Genomic DNA, 26,194 nt, shown 5'->3' with positions numbered 1-26,194 from the left:
AAAATGCTAAATACAGCATTGATATGGAACAAAAAAAAATTGTAACTCAGCTTGAAACTCACACACTATCGATGACTTTAAAAGCATAATTCTAGAAAGTTGACTACAGAGGGCAGCACAACATGGTTGAATGAATTTGAATGTGACACAAATTGACCATTGAGGGTGCTCATACTAATCTAGAAAGTGGTGAAAGTCCATATTTGGATGCTAGTTAATCTGCTGATAATGAACACTCCTTATCTGGCTGTAAGTTTAGAGAAAGAAAAATTTAGAATTTATTCTGCAAAAAAAGAAAAGGACCATTTATTACCATATCAGCCTGTTTCTGTTGCTGTTTAGCAATTTTCAACTGTGCACTTGTCTGTTCTCTAACTAAAGCAGAGAAGATTTGCTTCTTCTTCTCCTCAGAGACTTCAACATCCAACACCGTCTTCTCCCTTTTCAGTCTAATTGGCGGCTGGAAGATAAGCACATAAGAATTCAATGAAATGTGTTGTAAATGTTGTGATGTCAGAGTTCATGACTGTATGTCAGTGTTCATGAGAGTAGGTCAGAGTTCATGAGTATAGGTCAGAGTTCATGAGTGTCATTTGAGAGTTCATGTGTGTATGCCAGAGTTCATGAGTGTATGTCAGAGTTCATTAGTGCATGTCAGAGTTCATGACTGTATGTCAGAGTTCATGGATATAGGTCAGAGTTCATGGGTATCTTTTCAGAGTTCATGAGTCTTACTCATGAATGGCTGTGTGCCAGTGGTTGTTTTTATCATGCTAAGGTTGTTCAATTTTGTAATTCACAACTTTACATATATGATAGAGAATACTTATCACAGATTTCAAATAATTTCAAACTAAGAAAATGATAATTTCCATCATAGATTTAAACTGTGCGGCTGGTTACAGTATTTGCAATTGATGACGATCTGTCCTGAAGAATGATCTATGCACGTCTTCATACCATTGAATTTCAATTTGTATCTTTACATGAGATATGGACTCCCTTCATGTATTAAACAGAGCAGGTATCCCTCTACAGAATAGGAATATGGCAAGTAAAATGTAGTTTTCATGCAATCCCTTAGGATACTACAGAATGTATAAAATCTGACAACTTTTGGTTTGCAGATACATTGCTTTACTGCATTTCCATTTTTTGCAATCTCAAATGTTTGCAAAGACGAGAATCTTAAAACTTACAAGTTCAGATGAAGCGGCAGATCTCTTGCTCTGATCATCATCAGTTGTTGCTTTCTTCTTGGCCTCTTCTTCAACTCGTCTGCTTTCTTCATTCATTTCTCTCTGTTTCTTCTCCTTATCCTCCTGCTCTTTCTTTCTCTGCACGTCTTCTTTGGCCTGCTGCACTTTCTTCCGTTGTTCTCTCCTGGCCGCCAACTTTTCTTTCATCTGTTTGCAAAGACATAGAAAACACTGTCAGTGATTTCTGAAAGCCGTTGGAGATGAGATGCACTTGTATTTTCAATTTTCATTATTTGCTTTAACAGACCACGATTGTGTCAGATGACAGGATTAGATACTGATTTAAAACCGAAAGATCCGTCGCTTGAGGGCGCTCTCAAAGCTCCCCTCATACAGAGCGCCCTCAAGCAACAGATCATTCTAATATTGAGTAGTGTGGGTATGTACGCCTGCACGGAGTTTTGTTCACACCAAATGCTTAGATCATTTTTTACGATACACAACTGCTCTCTGCAATATTCACTCAATCACCAACTATGGCTCTATTTTTACCTTGACATGATAAAATCAATGGTTACATGGCTTGCTCGTATTCCTTTGGTCTGAGAAAAGGTATTCAAAGCAGACAGTCATTCAAGAAATGAATGCAAACAGAACTGACCTTTCACAAGCATCAATTTTCTTGATAAGCCATTTTACTTACAAGCTTTTTGAAGGTGAAAATCATTAAAGTTTCACATTTGTACACAAGCCTGAGGTGTAGTATGCTTTTAAGGGTGTGTAAAAACAACACATAGGGTACATTATGGCTAAAGAATGCATTTACTTTCATTTACAGCAATGAGCTTATCAATCAAACTTTTCTCAAAGTCATCAACTTACCATATCCCCCTGTCTGTCTTTTTCAGCAGTATCTTTCATTTCTTGCAACTGTTGAGTTCTTTCGGCATTCTTCAACAACGCAATGGCCATCACTTCCTCAAACTGTTTCTCGTCTCTGGCCATTCTCTTTAGCTCTAGTCTCTCTTTCATCTGCTGTTTCTGTTTCTCCAGTTGTTGTTGCATGGCCTGGAGAACCCATGTCAAAACACAATGAAGGGGTTGGGTGGGGAGAAAGAAGAGAAAAATTGAGCATAAACTTCATCTTATGATTATCAAAGTGTCACTGATTGTAATCTTGCCACAGGTCTGGAGATAACCAGACAGAACAAATATTCTCTGAAATAACAGTCTATACGTGTGAATTTCGAGGAGTTATATGCAAATCTGTGATTGTAAAAAAAGATACTGAAAAGACCTGAAGGACCCACATATTTATTTATTTATGAATTTTTTATCACGGTAATAAACAGACAAACTTTTTAAAAGATATTTGGTATACAATGAAGATATACGATAATAGAATTGAAGGTGGTGAGGGGTGCCATGGCTTGACGTTAGTGTAAATGGCAAATAATATACCACACCATGTACCAGTGCATAACAGATGCATTATGTAGGGACCCCCATCACCCCTTTCCCTAGTATGAAGTCTAGCTTTCTACTTTGAATACAATAGAATTGCACCAAATCTCTTAAATGGTGAAAGGGGTGTCAAGTCTAACCTTCTTTTTAGCTGCATGTTGATTTTCCAACTCGGCCAGCATAGCCTGGGCATCAATAGCCTTGCCATCTCGCCTCGCTCTCTCTGATGGTTGAGAAATAAAATAAGTACCGAGTTTAAAAATAAATTCACCTCCGCTTGTACTGACCTTACACAACTCCTATTCAATATTGCAATAACTGTAGTTGTAATGAATCCTTGATATCTTGTGGCTACAAAAGCACTCTATCATTATCCAATTATCAATCATTAGTTAAGCAATACAAACACTACAATAATATCTATAAAAGTCAAAGTCATACTAGTGCACAGCATAGACAATACATGACAGCTACTTGTTAAATATCACACTGCAAACTACGCTCTATATATATATATATATATATATATATATATATATATATATATATATATATATATATATCATATATATATATATATATAATATATATATATATATATATAAAAATTTTTAAAATTCCAAGAACACAAACAACTTTAAAATTGCAAAATGGAAAAACAACTACTAAGCTATAAAAACTAAGCTTTCAGGCACGCTGTTAGCTTCAAACTGTGCAAACCACAGACTTACTGGGTTCTGGTTTTTTCCAATGTGGGAGACAGACATGCGAGAGACATTGCACAGAAAAAGGAAATGTAGACTAATTAGTGCGAATCAAACAGAGTGATGTATGCATCAGACATGTCATACACAGATAGGGTTCAACTTTCATGCTGAGAAAGCATTGCACATAGTACATCTATATTTCATATTTCAAAGCATAACTAAATCGGAGCCAATTATCCACTAACTACATTCTCTTCCTAAAAATTCAGGCCGAATGGGCATTGATGAAAGATTTCTGATTTCTGCAGTGGTTCACTGATCAACCGTTTGTTGGGATCATTTTGAATCTCTTGAAGTAAAAAAGTTTGCACGATCAAATATCCCTGAAAATCAAAAAATTCATTTTTTTCTTCAGCTTGAACACATGGATGAGGGACATTTTGAATTCCAAATATCAATAAATCTTTAATAAGTAATTTGTTTCCTGGACATCAAAGTTTTCACAGTGACCCTCAGTTTTTATTCTTGATTTTGAATAAGAATGGTTTTAAGTTCAATTGAGGCAGGTTTGAGCAAAAGTATTAAGTCTTCAGTCTCAAGGCAAGAGCTAAGAGATTTGAAAAGTCTTGGCAAAGTGTCACTGATACTGTCTGATCAGCTGAAGTAAAAAGTACTTTAGAAAATGGCAACAGGTCCTTCTCATGCAGTGGCGGCAATAGTAGAGTGAACATTCTGTGAAATGATACATTTTGTAATGAGTGATGGCAGTATATGACAATATGTGCACTGTACTTGAATGGATCTAACCTGGTGACAGCTGAGTACATGGACACATCAAAAAATGCAAAACTGAAATATTTGATTTGTGAACCTCCTCGTAAGGTCACTACACTTATGCAAAACCTTTAACAATAATCACTCCTCAGTTAAAGGTATACAGTCACCTGTAATCTAAATATGCCCATATATGGTCAAAGGGGTGTTCCTTGGTATTCAAAATGCCCATGTGAGGGCGCTGTTTTTAAAAAGCGGCCATCCGTTTAAAATTTGTGATTGGGTTAGATTTTCTCTTTCCACGGTAACTGTGGCAAAATTGGAACAGGTGACAGTGTACCTTTAAGGTAGAATGCACCTCAGGGACAGATATTTGGACTCTCAAGATATTACAATTCTTTTCTTATCCACCACTAGTGGGGGCTCATTTTACAGCTCTTGGTCTAAGAAATCGTATCATCGTCTTAGTTTTTCGAAAATCAAAAATTTAATTTTTCCCCATAGATTAAAACAGAGCTATGGTGGCCATTTTGAATTTCAAATACCGGTAATCTTGGGGTAATTTTTGATCTAGAACCAAATTTGCATAGTGGCCCCCCCCCCCAATTTTTATTCTCAATTTTGAAAGGCAATAGTTAAAATATTCCTTGAGAAAAGTTTGAGCAAAAGTTTAAGTCTTTCACTTTCGAGGCAAATACTACCGTAAGTACAAGTAAAATGAAAGAGGGGCATAGTTTTCAAAACATAAGTAACTCTGGAGGTTTTGATTCTCAATTATAATAGCGTAAAACATTAACTTTGGAACATACTCAATACTGCAAGGGTTTATACAGAGAATTGACATTGTAAAGACACACACACAAAATGGAAAATAGAAATGGACAGATATTTTATGACTTACTCTTTTCTGAAATCCATAGCAAGCAAGGGCAGAGAGACATTTTTTGAAGGAGAAGAAGAGAGAGAAAGATTACAAGGCACAGAGAAAACAACGAAGCACATGGAGAAAACATGCAAATAAGATGTTGTGATTTATCAGAAAAAGACATGATTCAGTCATGACTGATGGTTCCTCCTCAAATATTGATGTTCTCTGGTTGAGTTTGTCAATTATGAAGCTTTTGGATGGGTCCCTGCAAACATGCAGTTTTTTTAACACTAAGGACTCCCTACTACATTATACATATCTACTTTTAGAAAGTTGCATTAAAAATATTGCCTGTGGATCAACAACAACTGCAACTTGTGTTAGTTTTCCTATCAGCTCTTTGCTTGCTTTTTACCTTTTTTTTCTGTTATTGTTTTATGACATCACCCTGTGACAACAGTTACAGCAGGTAATGCAAGGTGCCCTTGTTAGAATTTGAATTCCATGTCTCCATCTACATTTTTGTGGGGGAAAATGAACTTTTATGGGTTCAAAGGATGGTTGTGTACAGGGTTAGTGTGACCAAAAGCCAAAAATGTAAAGAACACTTCCAGAACAATGATGCACAATGTGATAATGGCACTGTCAAATCCTAGGGAACACACACAGTGTACACCAAAGGGAAAAACAAAGGTTCAAAATTAGTATTATTGAGGGCGCACTACATGCACATAATGGTCACAATATGAAGGCTTTTCTGTAAAAAGACTTACTGGGAGCCACTACTACAGGTTCTTCTGGAGGAAAGACAAAGACATTGAGAGGGCAAATGACAAGATAAAGGACACAGAGACTCATGCAACAGATGAGAAATGGACATCAATTGCGATAAATGGAAAGAATAAAAGTTTTGAAGACACTGAAGAAATCGTCCTCTGGCAGGTTTTATGATTAGCTTGGAATGCCATTCATGGCTATCAAATAGCCCTGCCCACTGTTTACAATGATTCTGCAGAATGATGGGCATTGGGAAATATTTCTAAACAAACATCTAGATTGCATTGTAATTTATTTACCAAGGTCATGAACAGCAACAGGTCAGAAAAAATGTACAAACCTGTGATTTCTTGTTTCTGTTTCTCGTGTTCCGAATCTAAATTCTTGATTTCAGATTCCAATTCTTTGATGTCGGCGCTACGAATGCTGACCATACTCTCAGTACGCATCACCTGCAGCGGGCTGGTTCCTAGCACTGTCATTGCCAAGTTGTCGAACCAGCCCTCACGTCTTGACCTTCGCTGGTCTTCTTTTAAATTTTCAAACAAAGCTGCTTGCTGTTTGGTTTGAGTGGAACAGTACTGCATATTATTGACTCAGATGGAACAATTTTGTCTTGTTAACATCATGGTTGTATTGTAACACTGGCTAAACCAAATTCATGGAAACCCTCTTCACTAAACATAATCATCTTTTATTATTTTTTGGGGTCATTAATATGTACACAACCGTATTTTGTTAAATAACATACATGGTCAAAATATCCTGCTGGTTAACTGGATTTGAATTTGTTTTATTTCACCAGGGGAAAGGTTACAAGACACATCATACAGTGAAAGAATATAAATAAAAAATGGTAATAGCAAGTTACAACAGTGTTTGTCATCAAAATGTTTTAACATCCCTGGTGAGGACCATGGAAATAGTTCTTACAAACTAGTCAAGTCCATGGCCCAAATATACTGATAGTGAGGAATAATACAACATGACTTTAAAGTGACGAAGCATTTAAGATAAACAAATGAAACAAGCACACAACAGAAATACATCGAGTGGCAGGGAGAAAAAAAAAAAATTGCATGGAAATAAAAGTCAAGGTAAAGGGAGTACAGAGTCGAAAATAAGTGAGACTATGTATTGTCAATTCATGTCTAGTAGATATTTCTTGAGTTGCGTCTTGAAGGAATGCCGATTTGTTAAGTTTTTGATGGTATGTGGAAGGGAATTCCAATGTTTTACTGCAGCATACTTGATATTATGTTGACTAATGGTAAGCTTCACTTTGGGTATAGGGAGATTTTCCTTAATCTTAAAGCGGGTATGATAGCTATGGGGTACCTGATCTTCAATATAATTATTTAAAGTACGAGCAAAACGGTTATTTTTAAGATCATAGAAAAAAAAACAAAAAAAAACTGGTCTCTAGATGTAGTACAAACTATTTTACTGTACTACTTACATATGTTACAAGCCACCATACTTTAAAGGGGCAATTTTCAAACCTAGGTATAAAGACTTTTCTTACATGTTCAAGAATATCACAAATCGTCCTGTCAGTGTTTTAAGCCAACACCTGCAAATTTCTGTGTTGGGCAGGTGTGTTAAACATAGGGCCAAAGTCCCTGAAGCTACTATAGATATGGATACAAAATTAAGTATTTTCTGACTGTATGAAATTATCTCACTTAGGTCATCCTAGGGACTTGTAAACCAAATATTAAAGCTGTCTGACCAGCGTTTTTGAAAGAACAAGCAACTCAACAGTTGACAGAGCTCTGCTGTGTTATGTAGAGAATAACCTTTTGTGACACATGTATTGATGAAGAAGGTGGATATCTTTGATTAACATTGTAAGTGAGTTCTGTTGAATAAGTTGAGACTGTACGTACTCAGAGAAAGCACACTGAAGAGCAAAATGTTTGAAACTTAAGAAGTTCAAGGTCATCAAAAGCATAAAGAAATCATGTAACTTTCATTGCACTGTTTACACAGATTGCATAATTGCTATAAATAGCACATGAGGAATCTTACAGCCAGCTTTACCATAAAAACCCTATCACTTTGACCACTCTTTTAATTGACCACTCTATTTTTTTCCTGAAAAAGTAATTTTATTTTATCCTTACCAAGTCCACCATAAATGGAAATTAGAACTTTCTCTATCTCTATCTCTATCTCTATTGACTATTTTGAGCAATTTCTTTTAGATAACATACAGGGCACAATAAATGACGGTTCAGAATATGTCAAAGTTGGGATTCAGGAAAGTTGCCTTTACATGTTTTAATCCTCCAAGATGGTAAGCATTTCACTATGAACTGTCAAAAAAAGTTGATCTTTCTGATAATTCTACACTAAAATTATTTTGGCTTTGATGATTTCCTAATTAATTCAATTATTTAAAATCATATTAAATATTTTTTTCTGGGTGAATTGATAGGGTTTATACAGTACAAGAATTACATACAATGTATAAAGTCAAATTTTGACCAAAAATGACAAAAAAATTCCTTAAAAATACACATTTGCATATTTCATCACAATTTGAACAAATCTAAGTTGGGTTATCCCTAGGGACCTGTATACCAAATAACAAAGCTGTCTGACCAGCGGTTATGAAGAAGAAGATTTTTTACCGAAAACACCTTTTTTGGCATTAATTTGCCTATTTTCAACAATATCAAAAAATTAAAAAAAAAGTTTCTCAAAATCATATTTTTCATCTACACAACAAATATCAAATCAGTAAGTACTGCGGTTCTCAAGATATTTGAGTGGACGGACGCCTCACAAATGGACATACATACATACATACATACATACATACATACATACATACATACATACATACAGACTGACGCCGGACGGATACCCATCCCAATAGCTTCTATAGACTATAGTCTATAGTAGCTAAAAAAACACTTGTGTTATGATAGCAATTGTAATATTGATTCAAAACAGATACTGATGCTGGTCATGGTCTTGAAAAAAAATTCAATTTGTTTTAACCTTACCCTATGTAAAAGGACATTCTTAAAGTCAATTTCAGAGGACAAAAGATGATTTCAAATAAAATGCTGATTACAACATTGCACTGATGCAGCCAAATATAACAGGGCAAGTGTTACAGTTTATAAAGATTTTAATGTAGAAGTTAGTTTTTTTAATCACATGGTTTGTTTTTTTAATCACATGGTTCCTTTGGCACTAAGAGTTGATTAAAAAGATGAACTCTCTCTAATAACCCGGAGAGACACAGAAGATTGGATTGTGACTCACTTTTTCTGAGGCTAGAATGCTACTCATAGCTGTACTCTCTGTTTGTTGCTTTTCTTGCAATGAAGACATCAACGACACCGCTGTCTCAGTGGATAATTCCTCCTCTGTAAAACTTGCCTGCCGTGTGAGTGAACGACGAGTTTCTAACATGAACCAAGAAGAAAAAGAAAAGAAGTGTTAGTTTTGGTCGTTGGGGGCTCTCTATTATGAGCTGGTCTTGGAAAGGGTGATTCTTTGGTAAAAGAGTGTAAGAAACAACTTCACCCTTAAAAGTTGCATGAAATCTTGACCAAGAATCAAAAAATAGTGACACCATCACTGTTCGCTCCCATATAGTTATCAAAACAAGTCAACAATTGTATGAAACATGGACATACATATACAGACAGACTGACATACACAGACTGGTACAGAGTGATGACATTGACCCCAAATGTGCCTTGGCCCATGGAGAGTGATAAAGATATAACAAACAGCTGAATATAATGATAAAATAGTTAAGTATAGGCCTATACAGGCACTGAGAGTGAATATGTTACAGCAATTTGATTAGTTTCTTTTCCTTTCTACTTCTGTGATAATCTTTAAGACAATCAATCTGCAAGGCAGTTTATGTATTGACAAATATGTTATCTTTTACAAGCACACAGTAAACTGTTCTTGATTTTTCATTTACAATATTTGACACAGACTGAAATACATAACATGCGACCAATGTTTACACTTTGCCCATACACCAGATACATGGAGAAATTTCAACATTCATCATCAACTCAGAAACCCTACAGGAAAAAGTAAACATTGTTTTCTTCCAGAACAGCTGGTACATCCACATCTGGAACAACTTACAAACTTAACCATTACACAAGGATGATGACACAAGAGATAAAGTTAAACTGTGGTGAACTTGACTATTCCTTTCAAATCCTTACCTAACTTGACATCTTAAATTAAAATACACTGCATGGTTAATTGTGCACAAATACATCGGGGTGGACCATTTGATAAGGGATGGTGTCTGGAAGATCGATGAGGTACATTATCTTTTTTATCCATTCCATTGTACATTCTTTTTTCCCCACTCTCCCACCTTTTCTTTTTGTCAAACCTTCTCTGGCTAAATTTTTTATTGGCATTTGTTTGGAATTTTTTCAAAATCTGCCAGGATTTTTTTAACCGCATTTCAACACCAAATACAGTTTACCATATCAAATGCTTACTAAATCACCACATTATATACTCTTAGTTCCAGTAGGTATAAAATTACCCCAAAAAAATCTTAAAAATAAAAAATGAAAGATATCCCAGTAAAACTGAAAGTTTCGCGCAGTTGCCCCGAAAATTCAAAATTCCGGATTTCAACTTAATTTCAATATATCTTATTAACAAAAACCCTAAGGACCTGTTTACTAAATATCAAAGCAATCAGACTGGTAAATTTTGAGAAACAAATTTTTTGACCAAATATGCTAAAAATTGCCCCCCAAAATACAAAATTGCAGATTTCATCCTAATTTTAAATATATCTAATTAACATAAACCCTAGGAACCTGTACACTAGATATCAAAGCTACCAGATCAGAAGTTTTAGGAGAAAAATTTTTTGACCAAAAGAGGCAAAAATTGCCCAAGAATAAAAAAAAATTGCCAGTTTCAACATACCTTCATTACATTATATTGAGATTAATCTTGGATACCTGTATACCAAATACATGTATCAAAGCTATCAAATCAGCAGTTTTGGATTAAAAATTTTTTTATCAAAAATTGGGAAAATTGCCCCAAAATTACAAATATGACAATATCAATACAATTTATACAAGCATGACTGAGGTCATTCTGAGGAACATGAATATTAAGTTTCATAGCAATCAGACGAGCGATTTCAGAGAACAGATTTTTTGACTAAAAACGGAAAAATATACCCTAAAAATACAAACATGCAAATTTCATCCCAATTTTTGCACACATAATTTAAAATACCTAAAGAATCTGCATACCAAGTTTCAACCAAATCTGACAAACGCTTACTGAGTTTTAGCCATTTGCAGAATTTTTCCTTGTTCCCCCTCATTTGCATATTTTGGCACTGACATGTTCATTTGAACAAATTCACATCTCCACCCCTAGGTGCACCTGTACACCAAATACTAAGACAGTAGGTGCTATGATTTAGGAGTTTTTGATGTGGACGGACTAACAGACATACATACATACACACAGACGCCATTTTGCCACCTTATACGAATACCTCCCATTTGCATATATACATATGCATTTATGGGAGTGTAAAAAATGAATGAGCAACAAATACAGATGAGGGTGAAGGGAAATAATATATATGGGGAAGTTTCTCTGACTAGTTGTTTTTGTTATCCTTTTTAGGTGAAATTACCGCATTCAGATAACAGTTTTTAATGGCAGAATTCATCAATGATGGAAGTAGACAATTATAAAACGACAAAAAACTTGATGATGCAATGGAAGCAATCCTGAAGTGATGCTGCCGAAGTGAAGGTGATGGGATTGTAAGTGAATGATAATGTACACCAAAGCAATTCTGAAATGGAACTGGCCAACCTAAAATTACATAAAGCAATGGAACAGTGATCTTGCGGCTATCAAGCAGCAAACTGATGAAACAATGGCTACACTGCATGTATATGGCAGGGTATTTTAGGCACACAGTCCATGTACCGACAATGAGATGCAAATGATATGCGGTTAAGGTCTCCTCCACTAACTTTCAGCTGGTTGCTCACTTTCTACTATTTTATAGTATTTTATACAAAGGCACAGACTTATTCTACCTGCAACTTCAAACTGACAGTTATTTCGTTGTTCATTCTTTACGATTTTCATAGTTTTTGGTAGCCGGTCACAGACACTTCGTGTTCGTGTCGGCTACATGGACGATCTGCCGTATTTTAATATTATTGAGCAAACACATGTGTTCAGTCGGAAAATCATGAAATAACCAGAGCATAGACAATTATTCTTGAAGACCCTGTTGCACATTTATACATGCATGGACTAACTCATGATACTGTAAAACTACCATGTGAAAATGAGTCATCACTATTGTCTCCTTAACCCTCTAACAACAATGGTTTGGCCCAACTCCATTGTTTTCAATGGTGAGTTTGGACCTGTACACAAGGAAATGGGGGTGTGAAGCTTAAAGGTCAGTTTTACATCTTATTGTTTTTCTCCTATTCAAACTTTCCATAATCAAATTTTCTTTATTATATCAGGATGAATACGACAACATCCCTATGATGAATTTTCCTTTTGCTTGTACTGCCTCATGCACTGTGAAAGATGAAAGGCAAACAAAACAAAGATCCTCACACTGAAATTTTGGAAAGAGATTATTAATCCTTTGAGCACCAAAGTCAATTTTTGTAGCCTTTATAAAAATGTACCCCAGTCAATCTTTTTTTCAGAATTTTTGCTAAAATTTTGATAAGAAACTGTAGCCAATGGTACGTAATTTCCATTTGGTCTAAAATTATCAATAACATTAAAGAAAATTTCACAAAAATTGGTAAAATGTTACACCAAAATTTTGGTGGGAAAAATTACAGCACCCAAAAAGGTTAATAACCACACTGACTCTTTTCTGCTAATTTACCTTCAACTTTGTGCAAGACAGACTCTTCCATAATGTCGTATTGCCTCTCTTGATTTGCTGCCAGTTTTGTGAGATGTTCTCCGAGTTTCTCTGGTGGTAAATCGTGGAAATCTGCGACGTCTGCATCTTTTTGTGACTTCTTCCGCCATCTTCTTCTCTTTTCTTCCAAATGCTGCAATTTTTCCCTCAGTTTCTATGGTAAGATGGAGAATTTACATGTGAATAATGTGATGCAAACATCAGTGGTTTATTTTTTGTTTCTCACTCAATGGATCCGCACTCTGGACAGTTGCTTGACTTTGGTTTGAGGTCACCAACGATCCTCTACTCAGCTGCTTGAATGACAGGCCCCCTCTCTCGTATTTTCATGACACATTGACAGAATAAAAGAGTGCTTAGTCAAAACGTTGAATTCTATCATGAAGCTGAATGGTCTTTTTTACTTGTTGTTGCAAACACAAATGAATTAAATATCAACACAACAGGTAATGATAATATTTTTCTCAGTGATTAACAGCTGAACTTAATGTGACCATATGACCATCAATTATCCCTACTGACATACGTGTTTTCTTTTTGCTTCATTAGACATCAAATTAGGAGACAGTGCTTCACAGAAAATTCACTCATCGTGAATGAATAATTTCATGTTGTGTGTTAAAACTCACAGAAAGTGCCAAATGCAGTCAAAAGAATTCACTGCAATTTCTTGTTTTTCTAAGATATTAAGAATTACAGAATTTGCTCTAAAACCAAAGACAGAATTACTCCGCAATTTGACTGTTAATGATTGATTGCCTGTTTTATTAATGCAAATCAACATTATTTTACCAACTTGAAAACTGGGTTTGAGTACAAAAACATTGACAATTTAATTTGTAGTTACCAATGCTGCAGTAAAAATTGCTCCTTTTCACAGCTACACATGTGAGTTCCATGTGTTTTCCTTTTATCAACATTTTTTTATTTTCAAAACTGAGCGAATTCTGTCAAAATTTCATTTTGGAAGTCATGTGATTAATCACAGTGGAGACATCAACTTCGCCAGCAAAGGTGACATGATTTTAAATTGCTTTACGTCTTCCAGCGTGTGCTGAAGATTCTGTTTGGATAGCTTGGTGTTTCACACATGTGTTTGAATAAAACAGCCGGAAATATTCTTAATCGATTCATTCAAAAACTTGTAAATTGTTTGCAGCAGCTCAAATATCACCTTCAAGTATTGATGATGTGTGACTTTTGGAGAGCTATGTAATTTGAGTTCAGTGAGTAAGTTTCTTGAAACAAAATGAATGACACCTGTTCCACACACTCCAAAATGATGTAGATTGTAAATAAGATGTGAAAATGGAGCGAAATTTTATATACGACCTTAGACTGAACCGTTGTTGAAAAATAAATAATTCAAATATCGTAATACTTTCACAGTTTTAATATATTTCATATTCCCATTGTAGAATGCCATTCAGTATATACAAATACCTATTGGGTGGTTAATTAATTTTTCATGGTCAACTTGATTGAATACGTGCTGCTTGTATTCATATTTTTTCATCCATTTCAAAAATTAATGAAAGGACTTGCTGAACAGTGAATTCTTATACAGTGTGAGTCAAGGCCAGTGACGCCATCTAGTCCACATGGCTTGGTAATGTCGGCGTAGGGTAATCTACCTAACCAACATTGTTTTGAGGGAGGGATCCTTCCAAAGTAAACACTTTTGGCTGGTGAAGTTCAGCCAGTACTGAGTAAATCTTAATGTGCCGTGAACTTTTGATGTTTTTTCAATTATTTTGACTCTCTCTGTAAAATACAGTGTCTTCTTCTACTACCAAAGTCACATTGGAATGCCAAGTGTTAATAAAATGAAGAGAGAGAGAGAGAGAGAGAGAGAGAGAGAGAGAGAGAGAGAGAGAGAGAGAGAGAGAGTGTGTGTGTGTGTGTGTGGTGTCTTTCTCTCTCTTCTCAAAACAGTGTGACGGAGGGGTTCGGGGTAGGGTAGGGTAATGTCTTGTCAACAAACATATAAAACAATGCCTTGAGTCTGCCAGGCTTATACTTTGCATATCTACATATTTTAAAGAGATGAGCAAGTAAAATTTGACTTGTTTTCAAGGACAAAATAATCACAATATTATCAAAAGTTACAACTATTGTTCCAATCGTGTCCTGATGATGTTTTTATTTATGACAAAAGTTTTTCAAAAGTAATTTCTACAGCAACTGTATAGCAGTGCCATTTTTCTGAAGTATTTTTCCATGCACAGTGTCACGGTACAATTTTCTAAGCACTAAACATCAAAAATCCAACTGATGACCATAAACATATTTAGAAATTCAAAACTTTTTTTGTTAACCCTTTGAGCACCAAAGTCAATTTTTGTCCCCTTTATAAATATACCCCAATCAGTATTTTTTCAGATTTTTTCCAAAATTCAAAACGTTTTTTTTGTTAGAGGCTGATGCTATAGCTTTCGATAACATTTCCATATTACTATAGTAACACCTTTGTTCCACAAAACAAAATAATTTCATATACTTCTCCGGAGAAGTACAGTAGGATAAAATAATAAAGCTGTGGTCTTGCCAACATGGTGCACTGAGAGTACAATATGCAATCGTATTGTTGAACAAATGAATTTAATTGTAAACAATAACGCTGGACATTATACGCATACAGGCTGAATGAACAAGTTGAACATATTTTGATATGGTTTTTGGAGCAGAATAAGACACACTGTATTTTACAAACATAAGGAAAACACTTGAGAATACATCAATAGTTACGACTACTGGAGCTTGAAGAACAATCTTTTTCAAATTGGTCAATTGGTTAATTACAAGTTTGGTAAGATTCAAATGATCTATTATTCGCAGTTCAAACAAAAGATTATTGACAAGACAAATGGCAGCTAGGGAAGAAATTGCGATGCTCACTAAATACGCTGGTTTCAATCGGGTTTGAACTCACAATGTACGGTACCCAGTCACCTAGTGCAGAAGCCACAGACAAAACCGCTCTGCCAAATCCCCAATCTCAAAAAGATTGGTTCAATAACCGAGCTAAGTTGTTACAATTTTTCTGACTGCGACCTCTCCACACGCTGCAGAGTTTGTGAAGCACTCATGCTCGTACACTCACTTTCACACATCGCACACAAACTATATTGAAGCGAAGCAATGAATACATCGCTTAAACTGGGCGAAAGACAGCCTCGGGGACAATTCTGTCCACCAGCAGAGCTATCAACCCAGGGTAGAAAGTATGGGTTATTTCAAAAACTCAATAAAACAAAAGGTAATTTGAATAATGGTTTGTAACTATGCATGGCAAAGACAGAGTCAATATCACCAAAATTAGTGCAAAACAAACAAATGAATGCAAAATGACACTTTGATTGACAAGTTAATTTTTAACAGGTATGAATGACTTCATCCCAAGGGACAGGAGAGGCAGAAAGAGCAATCAGCCACGCAGAATCAAAACTACAGAAAAACTTGGACATAAAATAACAAAAACATGCCATAAAATGTGTGGCTAACTTCACCATGATACATTTGAATGGCAGTCATCTCTATCTCTCGGAAAACCAAAATATGAAAAATTTGAGACCAAAAATGTCTAAGAATATGACCACTCACACATAAAACAAAAATATTTTAGAGCTCACACATGTATTCAATATTATAAATTACTCAAATTTCACCACTTGTGGGGCCTACAGACCATACATGAAAGCAGCTTGGTCAGTGTTTTTTCGTATGGATGATGGACTAATAGTTTTTGATAAAGTCCGTGCAATTGACAGTAGGACTAAAACATTGGCGGTGGCAGCTGTGATAAGCAAGAAAGTCTGAATTAAGTCAAAAGTTCTACCTGATGTGAGGAAAAATTATAAAAATATAGTATCAATGACCCTTTTTTCACCTCATTTGCATAATGTTGACACCTACACGTTCATTTGAACAAATTCACATCTCAACCCCTGGGTGCACCTGTACACTGAATGCTAAGATGGTAGGTGCTGCAATTTTTTTGAGTTTTTGATGTGGGCAGACATACATCCGCACACACTAACATATATACATACATACATATATACAGACATACAGAAGCTGCTGACCTACCATACAAGCTCTCTTTGATACCAAATGTGAGCTAAAAATCATACAAAGGGAGAAAATGGACGAGCAAGGATAAAAATTGGCGATATGAATGACAGACTTACCTCATCAGAGAGTTTCTTGGCGAGTTCTTTGCCTGGTTTATTTCTCTCTGCTGTCTGTATCAACTGAAGCAGCATGTCGCTTTCTTTCTGATGTTTTTTCTCTAACTCCACCAGCACAGCCTCCTGCAGGGCTACAATCCCTGCCAACATAGAATGTGAGTGGAAATACGCTGTAAAACTATATGTACACTGGTAAGACTGCTAGTGATCATTCCACTCTCACAGAGCACAAAAGTTCCATTTATGAATAATCACACAACTTCTTTGCAGAGTTCTTTATTCTGCATCACTTTTTTTACACTGAAGCAATAATTTCTGTGAACTGACTAATGCGAAGGGAGAATGAATGCTTTTTGTATCTCTTTGGGCGAACTTCATGTCTTCACATCATTTTTTCAAGTAACCCATGACAACAGTGCTGTCTGCAATACATGATGCACAATTTCTGAAAACTCATTATTCATGGCGTCTCATTATCAACACTTGTTATATGCTTTGCATGAATGAGCATTATTATTATTAAAAGTCACGTTGCAAAGTTCATGCTATTTATCTTTGTTCAGACTGGTTTCATAGAATTGAAACCATTCACAGTTAACAGACTGTACATACGCAATTTGATGGGCGTAAATTATTCTTTTATCGATGTCCCCACGCAGATAACTAGATATCAAAATGTGAGTCTCAACACTGAGTGGTATTAAAATATTTACAGCAACATGACAACAACCTGAGAACATAAAACTGATAACTAATTTTAACAAACACTGTGAGTTATGTCCGATAAAGAGATTAAATGTTTTTTTCGTAAAGCGTGTACATTTTAACATCAAACATTTCTTTGAGTTTGCATCAGTTTTGCCTTCAAAGTTCAAGGGGCGACACCGAGATCAGCACAATTACATCAGAGACCAAACACCAAATATATATGTAATCCGCAAGTAAATGTAAATTCCTGTAAATAGACACTGTCAAGCAAGGCTTTGCCTTCTGTGAGTTCTACAGGTCTTTCCGCTTGACTGTGAAAAATTGCTTACAAGATGGTGTATGTATTCTCTAAACATCAACCAATATTTTTCCTCAAGCCTATCACCAAATTTAGTAATATGTATTGAAAACTATTTTTCACGATTTATATCAAATGCGTATGTTATCAATATGAGAATAATTATTGAGTCATAGAATTATATTTACAACATCTGAATCTTCATTACAACAGATCTAGTTTGTACAACGCTTGGAGTACTACTCCGAGGCTACCCATACTGTCAAAATATACTGAAAAGCTTAGTACTCTCATTTCACTTAATGTGGTACACTGATCTCACACTCAACTAATGCAATTACCTAATTTCAAAAAAGAATTTACTTAAAAAGTTAAAATTTCATGAATTCGTGGAAATTTAGAAATCAAAATTTAACTCTTGAGTCTCGGTGCCAGTCTCTGATTAAGACAGCCTTATTATGTTTTTTACTCATTATATTATCTGATATCCATAAAATCTAACGGAATATTTGTTTTTTGCTTTGATATACAAGAGGACAGCCCATAAGGAAAAGTGTGTGCAATTATGTGTCTGGTTGATTTATTAGAGCTCTGTAGATGACATGAGTCATGAGTTCTGACTGCCAAGCAGTCATAACAATACTGAGATGGATCAATAGAGAAGCATATTGCACTAGTCTTGAAGAAGAATGAAAATCATTAAAGAAAGTGTCAAGAATTCATGAGATGTAAAAAAACATTGGTGTTTGGCTTGAAGCTACAGTATCACTAGATCGGTGTCTGGCTTGCAGCTATTATCGCTACACTGGTGTCTGGCTTGCAGCTACAGTATAAAAACATTGGTGTCGGGCTTGCAACTACAATATGAAAACATTGGTGTCGGGCTGGAAGCTATTATCACTAGATTGGTGTTTGGCTTGAAGCTACAGTATCATCACAGAAATGAAACTCATTAATGGGCACTTTATCATTGTGTAGTATGGTTTCACATTGTGCTGAGAAGAAATATTTCAAATAAAGGTATCATTTCAAAGACTAATTTTAGTAATTTACGACCCAAGAAACACTTGTATTTATATTTTGATAATCAAGGCTGTATTAATGTCATTAAATATTTATATCACGCTACATCATTCACATGTGCTCTTTAAAGGTCAAAGTCCCCCAAAGCAACAAGAAGCAGAAAATTCTAAACTGCAATATTTTCAGGCTAAATTTCTCATGGAATATATCATGATTTAGCTTGGATAGCACAACAGTAGAAGTGATGAGAAAGCTGTAACACGACCATTCACGGAAATGTCCTGTGCATGTCAGTTTTAATCAAAGGAGTTGGCGGTACTAAATTTCAAAAAGTTAACAAACGCTTGATCTAGTCTTGGGATGGCCTTCTGTAAGTCTGGTCATCACGCTGTCATTTGCAACCAAGAGTCAATGCCTAGGGGAAGTTTTTTATCTATTGGTAACTTTAGGTTTATATCACACATTCAAGTTTTACTTTTTTCATATTTTGGCTGACACAGCGTGGGAATTGCGATCACTTGAAGTAAATCTATCGTTCTATCCTGTCTGCCAGGATAGCTCAAAGTTCAACTCATAATTTCTTTGTCATACACATTTCGTTCCTTTAGAATATTGGATTATATGATAATAAGAAGAGGTATGTGGTTTTCATATCAACTACACAAGTATAACTGCCATTAAGGTCTGTTTCAATAATTCACTGTCACAATAACATCACATTACAGAATCTATGCCGACATCATTTGTCCGTACCTTCTCTATTCTTTTTAAACAGGAACATTGCATCCGTCTTCTTATTGTCTTCTTCCTCTTGGATGAGCCGCTCTAAAATGCTGGATTTTGCCGGCACATCTTTTGAAGCTCGTCTCTTTTTGGCAGCTTCAAGTCTCTCCTTTGCTAATTGCTTCTGTCTTTCCCTGTCTTTGCTTACACTGAAAGGAATATAAAAAGCAAAAACATTAACTCTTCTTAATGATGTTATTCTTAACGCTTACTTTGTTTTTCATGGCAATAAGTAAACAGGTCATCTCTATAATGGCATATCACGTGAAATATACTGCATACTGAACATCCTGAATTGTTGTGTGACAGGACTGGTCTTTTGTTGTGTGATGGGAGTTCTTCTGTTTTGTGACAAGAAATCTTCTCTTTTGTGACAGAAGAGCTTTTCTGTCATGTGACAGAAGAGAGAAAGAACTTATTACTGCAGTCAAGATGAAAATACTTGTTTGCAATCCTCTTTGAGGAAAAGTTATTTCTTTTGAACTAATGTTATTTTTCCGATAAAAACTTACAAAGACAAGATGTCACAGTTGTCAGTTTGTGTTGACAGGTAGTGGTATCCAATGTGTACGCTATTTTGCCTGAATCCTTGGACAGTTGTTAAAAGCCAAAAAGGTAAGCACCATACTGTCATTTGGTGGATGGTTTTTCAAGAATTTAATTCGTCCTGTGGCAGACTTCTGATGATACATTTGAGTCAATTAATAGGCAAAAAATTTACTGCCACGGCTAGTATGAAGTAATACACTTGTGGTTTATATTGCGTATTACAAAACTTGTGCCGTGTTGAAAATTTTGTGATCTTGAGTTAATTTGGTATTTCTTTATTAAACATAAACAAAAAATACCCACCCTAACACTGTTTTGGATAAACAATTCTAATGTGAAGACGCATACAGATGAAAAAGAAGCTAAGTATATACATGGCAGTGGATGGAGCTCATTGCTTTAGAAATGATGATACAATAAATCATGTCTTTCATCATGGCTTGTGTTTGCTTTGTTTTGTTATTGCATAAAATCTATATTAAGAAACTTAATGTCCTGGGTATAATGTAATTGCAATTAAAGAAAGACATCATTAACTCTCAACACTTTACAAAATGAACTAACTCAATAAAAGGTTGCAAATACTTTTGACACAGTGGGTTTCATCATCTACAATGTATACAATCGATGTACTCTTGCATGTCTGTACAACATGGTAACTCGCTAACGCTGAAAGATATTATGCAATATGGCCTTGTAGCCAGTGTTGATTGTATCCTGACACAAACTGGCATGCATGTTTATGTCACATTGTCTACGGATGTACCAAGTTTGAATGAAATTGGCTCAGGTACGTCTGTGTAACGGCTCTGGGTGTTAAACAATCATAAAAAAACAACTGCCCTCAGCCATACCATAAAATAAATTGGCGTGCATGTGTACTTATACTATTAAGTTGAAATGAACTCGGTCAAGGCATCTCTGAGGAATGGTGGCAGACAGATTGAGCTGAATTTGTTAATCCCTTTGGGCAACTAAAAATCAGGGACACCATGGTGCAAAGTTCGGGACTAGACAAACAAATTATCTGAAGTTCATGACAATTTTTGAAATTCAAAATGACCAGCTACACCCTGTGTTAAACACTATGGTAAAAAATTTATAGTTTTAGATCTTCACAAAAACAAGACAGTGGGATATTTGTATACATCATAGGGTTCGAAACAAGTCCAAACAAGCATGCAGCAGGCCATCGCAGTGTTGTAAAAGTCTGAGTGTCTAAAAAACCGATTCTCAAAATGCAGTCCATCTTGGGGTATCTACTGATAGAGGTGCCTTTGCTGAGTACTAAAATGGGACGATAAAAATGACATTTCCAATATAAGCAATTATTTCAGATAATGCTTGGTGACCACAATGAAGTTATTTTTATCACATCACTAGAAGTCCTTTCAAGGGTCTACATAAAATATACTGAATGCCATAATCACCCCAAGGTTTGCAACTTTCATTTATTAACACCTGTGACAATGTTGTAAAAATGCTGTACCGAGCACACTGTGAACATGTACATGATGTGATCGGAATTTTTCCATGTTTGAGAAATTCATTATGGTGCCATAAATCGTTAGGGTTCAACTTAGTCAAGGGGTAAAAAAGAATAGCGAAAGCTATTAAATACTAGGGTATGATAGCCAACGTTTTCTAACTTGAAATTGTGGTGGCAAAGACGGATGTTCCTTGCAATGTCTTGCTTTCACGATTTCACGTCCATTAACTATGATGACCGTGTAAATTAAAAACATATAAATTATTTATGGTATTAATATCACTATGGGCAGAAGCAAAACATATGTAATTGGTTGTATGTTAGCGTGTTCTTTATCTGCTGGACACTGGAAAAATTGACATTCTATGTACTGATTTCAGCAGCTACGCTGTTTTCCCCCTCAAAACTGAATTCTCTCATCTATAGAGGAGGCTATAGGTTTTGTGAATCCCCCTTCTCTTTCCTAGCTTGCCATCAATCAAAATGTGCCACCAATATGACGAAATGTTGTACACCCAACCATGTAGCCAAGTAATAGTGTAATTACATGTGCTGAAATACCAGTGCATCATAAACAGACACCTGTTGCATCTCTGTCTATGTGGTCAAACAACGTCTATGTCATCTAAGGAAAAAACTACTCTACGAACATGTAGATTTGAAATAAACCTGATGGAAATTTCTGTAATGAAACTTGTCTAGAAAAACACTGGAAAGTTATTAAATGGCAATGCTGAGGATATCTTGAAGACAGACATGTCAGTTGTACCAACTGCTTGAAAAAAACAATACACTCAATTACGCATGCTTAATACATGCATTCTTTTCACTGAATGATGTCAGGTACGAGTCCTGTAAAAATTGCCAATGACACTCTTGTACATCATGACAGTTATATTGAAATGTACGGCAAAGAAAGCTAGATCAGAGAACTGTTACTCAAAACAGACAGCGTGATATCATGTATAAGGCTGAATGGTCATAAAACAGGCAACCAAAAACAGTATGCTTACCTTTGAAATTTTACATATCTGTGTAACTTGTTCCCAAAAAAGCGAAGAAAATATGAAAAAGGAAGGGGATCCGAAAAAAAAAAACAGGTCACAACCTGAGTTGTATCTGCTGGAAATTACTAGTCTAGTGATCACATTATCCCAGTGACAGCAGAAAGTCCATAGTGAAGTTACATGACAAATGGTTCGTACGCCGGCAAATTCTTACGTCAAAACTGGTCACTTCAAGACAGTGTTCGACAAAAACTCGTCCCTCGCCAGATGCATCTCACTGATATCGACCGCAAATCAATGAGGTAATGTCCTCTGATGTCACTATTTATGGTCACGTGGCCCTGTTGCCATGGCGATCATTGTACGCCGCCTATAAGACCTATTGATTATCCCTACTTGTCTGCAAACAATGTGATTCATTAATTATTCAGCTGATTAATTATTGGTGGCTGCACTCAGCTGTGAAAACCAGAGCCGGGACACACGGTGTCCCGAGGTTCTTCAGAAAAGGTAATTTCATCTCAGTTCTTGTGAAGAATGAAATGTTATAAAATTTGCAAACACTCACGATATAGCTGATGAATTTTTTCTTTGATTTGCAAACATAATTATAGTTCCTACAAATATTGGTTAAGGTGGCAGACAAATTAAAATGTGTTGTGCAAAAAAAAGACACTTATTTGAATAACATATGTAGTGTTATGATAATATTTGTTCTTTCACAACTGAGACTTTAGGTGTATATCATGAAAATTAAGTAAGCATGCATTGAAGTGAAGGGTTCAAAGGGCGTCAGTACTTTCATCTGAAAACTTTTAGGCCGGGTTACATTTTGTATGCCAACTGAGTATTGTGAAATGTACAAATTGAAAGACTTGTTTAGATTTGCTGATGTATGATTGCAAAGAAAGTTATAGTGAAATTTATCAGGAAACTTTATCTGAACCATTTACCAAACCACACTGTCTTTCACCGTAAAGTGAGTACATCACCTTTGCTAACTATGCATCCTATCAACCAACATCAGTACACAACCTTGCTAACTATGCACCCTTTCAACATAAAGTGGGTACATCACCTTTGCTACCCATGCATCTTTTTACCATACAGTGGGTACACATCCTTTGTATGCCAATGTAGGCCTTTCACCCTATATTGGGTACACCACCTTTGTGTACCTATGGATCTTTTTTCACCAAAGTGGGTAAAGCACCTTTGCTACCTACATTGTATGAATCTGTTCAACCTAACGTGGGTACACCACCTTTGCAACCTACAGTATGCATCCAATCACCCTACAGTGGGTACACCACCTTTGCTGCTTATGCAGGCCTTTCACCTACAGAGGGTACACATCCTTTGATGCCAATGCAGGCCTTTCACCCTACATTGGGTACACCACCTTTGTGTACCTATGAATCTTTTTTCACCATAAAGTGGCAATTTGAAGCACCTTTGCTACCTACATTGTATGAATCCGTTCAACCTAAAGTGGGTACACCACCTTTGCAACCTACAGTACGCATCCAATCACCCTACAGTGGGTACACCACCTTTGTGTACCTATGAATCTTTTTTCACCAAAGTGGGTAAAGCATCTTTGCTACCTACATTGTATGAATCTGTTCAACCTAGAGTGGGTACACCACCTTTGCAACCTACAGTACGCATCCAATCACCCTACAGTTGGTACACCATCTTTGCTGCCTATGCAGGCCTTTCATCCTACAGTAGGTACACCACCTTTGTGTACCTATGAATCCTTTCACCCTAAAGTGGGTACACCACGTCACTACCTTGGCTACCCTTTCATTCCTTACAGAGAGAATCACACCCTTAGCAAACCTCTCACATTAGGGTAGGCGTACCTCATCCCTTACACTTATACTACCTCTGCAACCATTTGAATCATTTTCACCCGTAGTTGGAATACCCACTGTGGGTGAAAAGGATGAATTAGATGTAAAAGGTATGTGGTATACCTATTTCTGGGTATACCAAAATTGCATGACCTCTTGCCTCTGATTGAGCTATGCCTACTAGAGGGAACAGCGCCATTATTCATAGTGTTCCCCTTCATGAAACGTTATTTTCAATATATCATAACCTCAAAAAAATGTTGTTGATCGGACACGATATGAGAGTGAAATACAATATTACTGTACCGGGCACTACAGTTTGCCATTGTTCAGAGCTGATATTAGCTCACTAAGAATCACCTTTTTGGCAGGAGCCTAAAATTCTGTCATCATCTGGTCATCTGTTTTGAGAGAAGAATTACCATTAAGTTTGTGGTTGACTTCTCTTTCTGCTTGTTTCGACATTCTGACCAAAGTAATTGATATATAAATTTACATGTATAATAATAACCCACCCACAATACCTTAAAATACAGCTTATGTTTCCCTTTAGTGATAGAGCCAGCTAATGAGCTTACTGCCCAGCAAACTATCACACATAAATTATTCTCAATTCTTGGCACTATATTGCTATGTACCCAAACAGTACAAAACATTGAAGGAACGGGAGAGAAAAAATGAAAAATATACTGCCTAATGAGCAGGCATGTGATTATGAACTGTCTGGTTGTAGCGTGTTGGATACTATATGGCCATACATAGTTTCTGGGCAATGACGCAATGTAATATAATACTGAGCAAATGTCTACGGATTAAAAAAATGAAAATTGTAAAAAAAGACCAATCATTGATGCATAAATCTCACTCCAAAATTACCATTACATAAAAGTCATGTGATATTCAAATCATGTCTATATTAGCATCTTATTTCTAGCATTTCAGAAATAGCTACTTGAAGACAAAAGAATTCATTGACCTCAGCAGACGTATATATTTATCATTAGGCTTAGCGGGACAATGCCAGCAAGGCACTCACAGCGGAAGTTACACATTGTTTAAGTCATTATTGATTTCTGTTCGTGTTTCTAACCCAAAACAGTAAATGACGCCGCCATATCTATTTGGACTAGCATGGCATAAGAACACACTCTCTGTGTTAGCTGGTAAAAACAACATAATTCAACTCTGCTATTTATACAGACAGACATATTTTCCAGCAAAAAACTCACCTGCCTATACAACCAAGGCTTGTTTTGGCATTTACAGGTTTAACCAAAAAAACATCTCACATGCTCAGAAATGTATTACACACTGGGCTAATGCTGTCTGTCTCTGCTTCCAACATTATCGACTTGTGTGCATCTTTGGGCATCTTTGGCCACAACATTTATTCCACAGATGTTTGAACAAATAGAAGGTTAATACTTGTAGTGAGGGACAGAAATTTAATTAACGATATATACATCAGCACGATATATACATCAGTGTTTACCTAACAAAGTCTGAAACAAAATGAACATTTATCATGTGTTGCAGTTTCTTTTACA

At 35.9% G+C, this 26,194-nt stretch overlaps 1 protein-coding gene across 3 annotated transcripts in view; it reads right to left on the bottom strand.

Annotated features, from left to right (window-relative positions):
* The window catches only part of LOC139135573 (trichohyalin-like), a 66,774-nt gene that overhangs the window by 7,644 nt on the left and 32,936 nt on the right, over positions 1 to 26,194 (bottom strand). For all 3 annotated transcript variants that reach the window (XM_070703035.1, XM_070703037.1, XM_070703036.1), the window contains exons 35-43: positions 19,714 to 19,892; positions 16,932 to 17,071; positions 12,703 to 12,895; positions 9,069 to 9,211; positions 6,130 to 6,346; positions 2,804 to 2,886; positions 2,082 to 2,267; positions 1,200 to 1,406; positions 314 to 460 (exon numbers count right to left, since the gene is read on the bottom strand). In XM_070703035.1, the coding sequence (XP_070559136.1) occupies positions 314 to 460; positions 1,200 to 1,406; positions 2,082 to 2,267; positions 2,804 to 2,886; positions 6,130 to 6,346; positions 9,069 to 9,211; positions 12,703 to 12,895; positions 16,932 to 17,071; positions 19,714 to 19,892 (1,495 nt within the window). The remainder of the gene's footprint in view (positions 1 to 313; positions 461 to 1,199; positions 1,407 to 2,081; positions 2,268 to 2,803; positions 2,887 to 6,129; positions 6,347 to 9,068; positions 9,212 to 12,702; positions 12,896 to 16,931; positions 17,072 to 19,713; positions 19,893 to 26,194) is intronic.

This window comes from Ptychodera flava, chromosome 6, assembly GCF_041260155.1.
Source record: "Ptychodera flava strain L36383 chromosome 6, AS_Pfla_20210202, whole genome shotgun sequence".
Taxonomy (NCBI): Eukaryota; Metazoa; Hemichordata; class Enteropneusta; family Ptychoderidae; genus Ptychodera; species Ptychodera flava.
The sequence above is the reverse complement of the archived record's forward strand: the minus strand, read 5'-3'. Positions and strand labels throughout refer to the sequence as shown.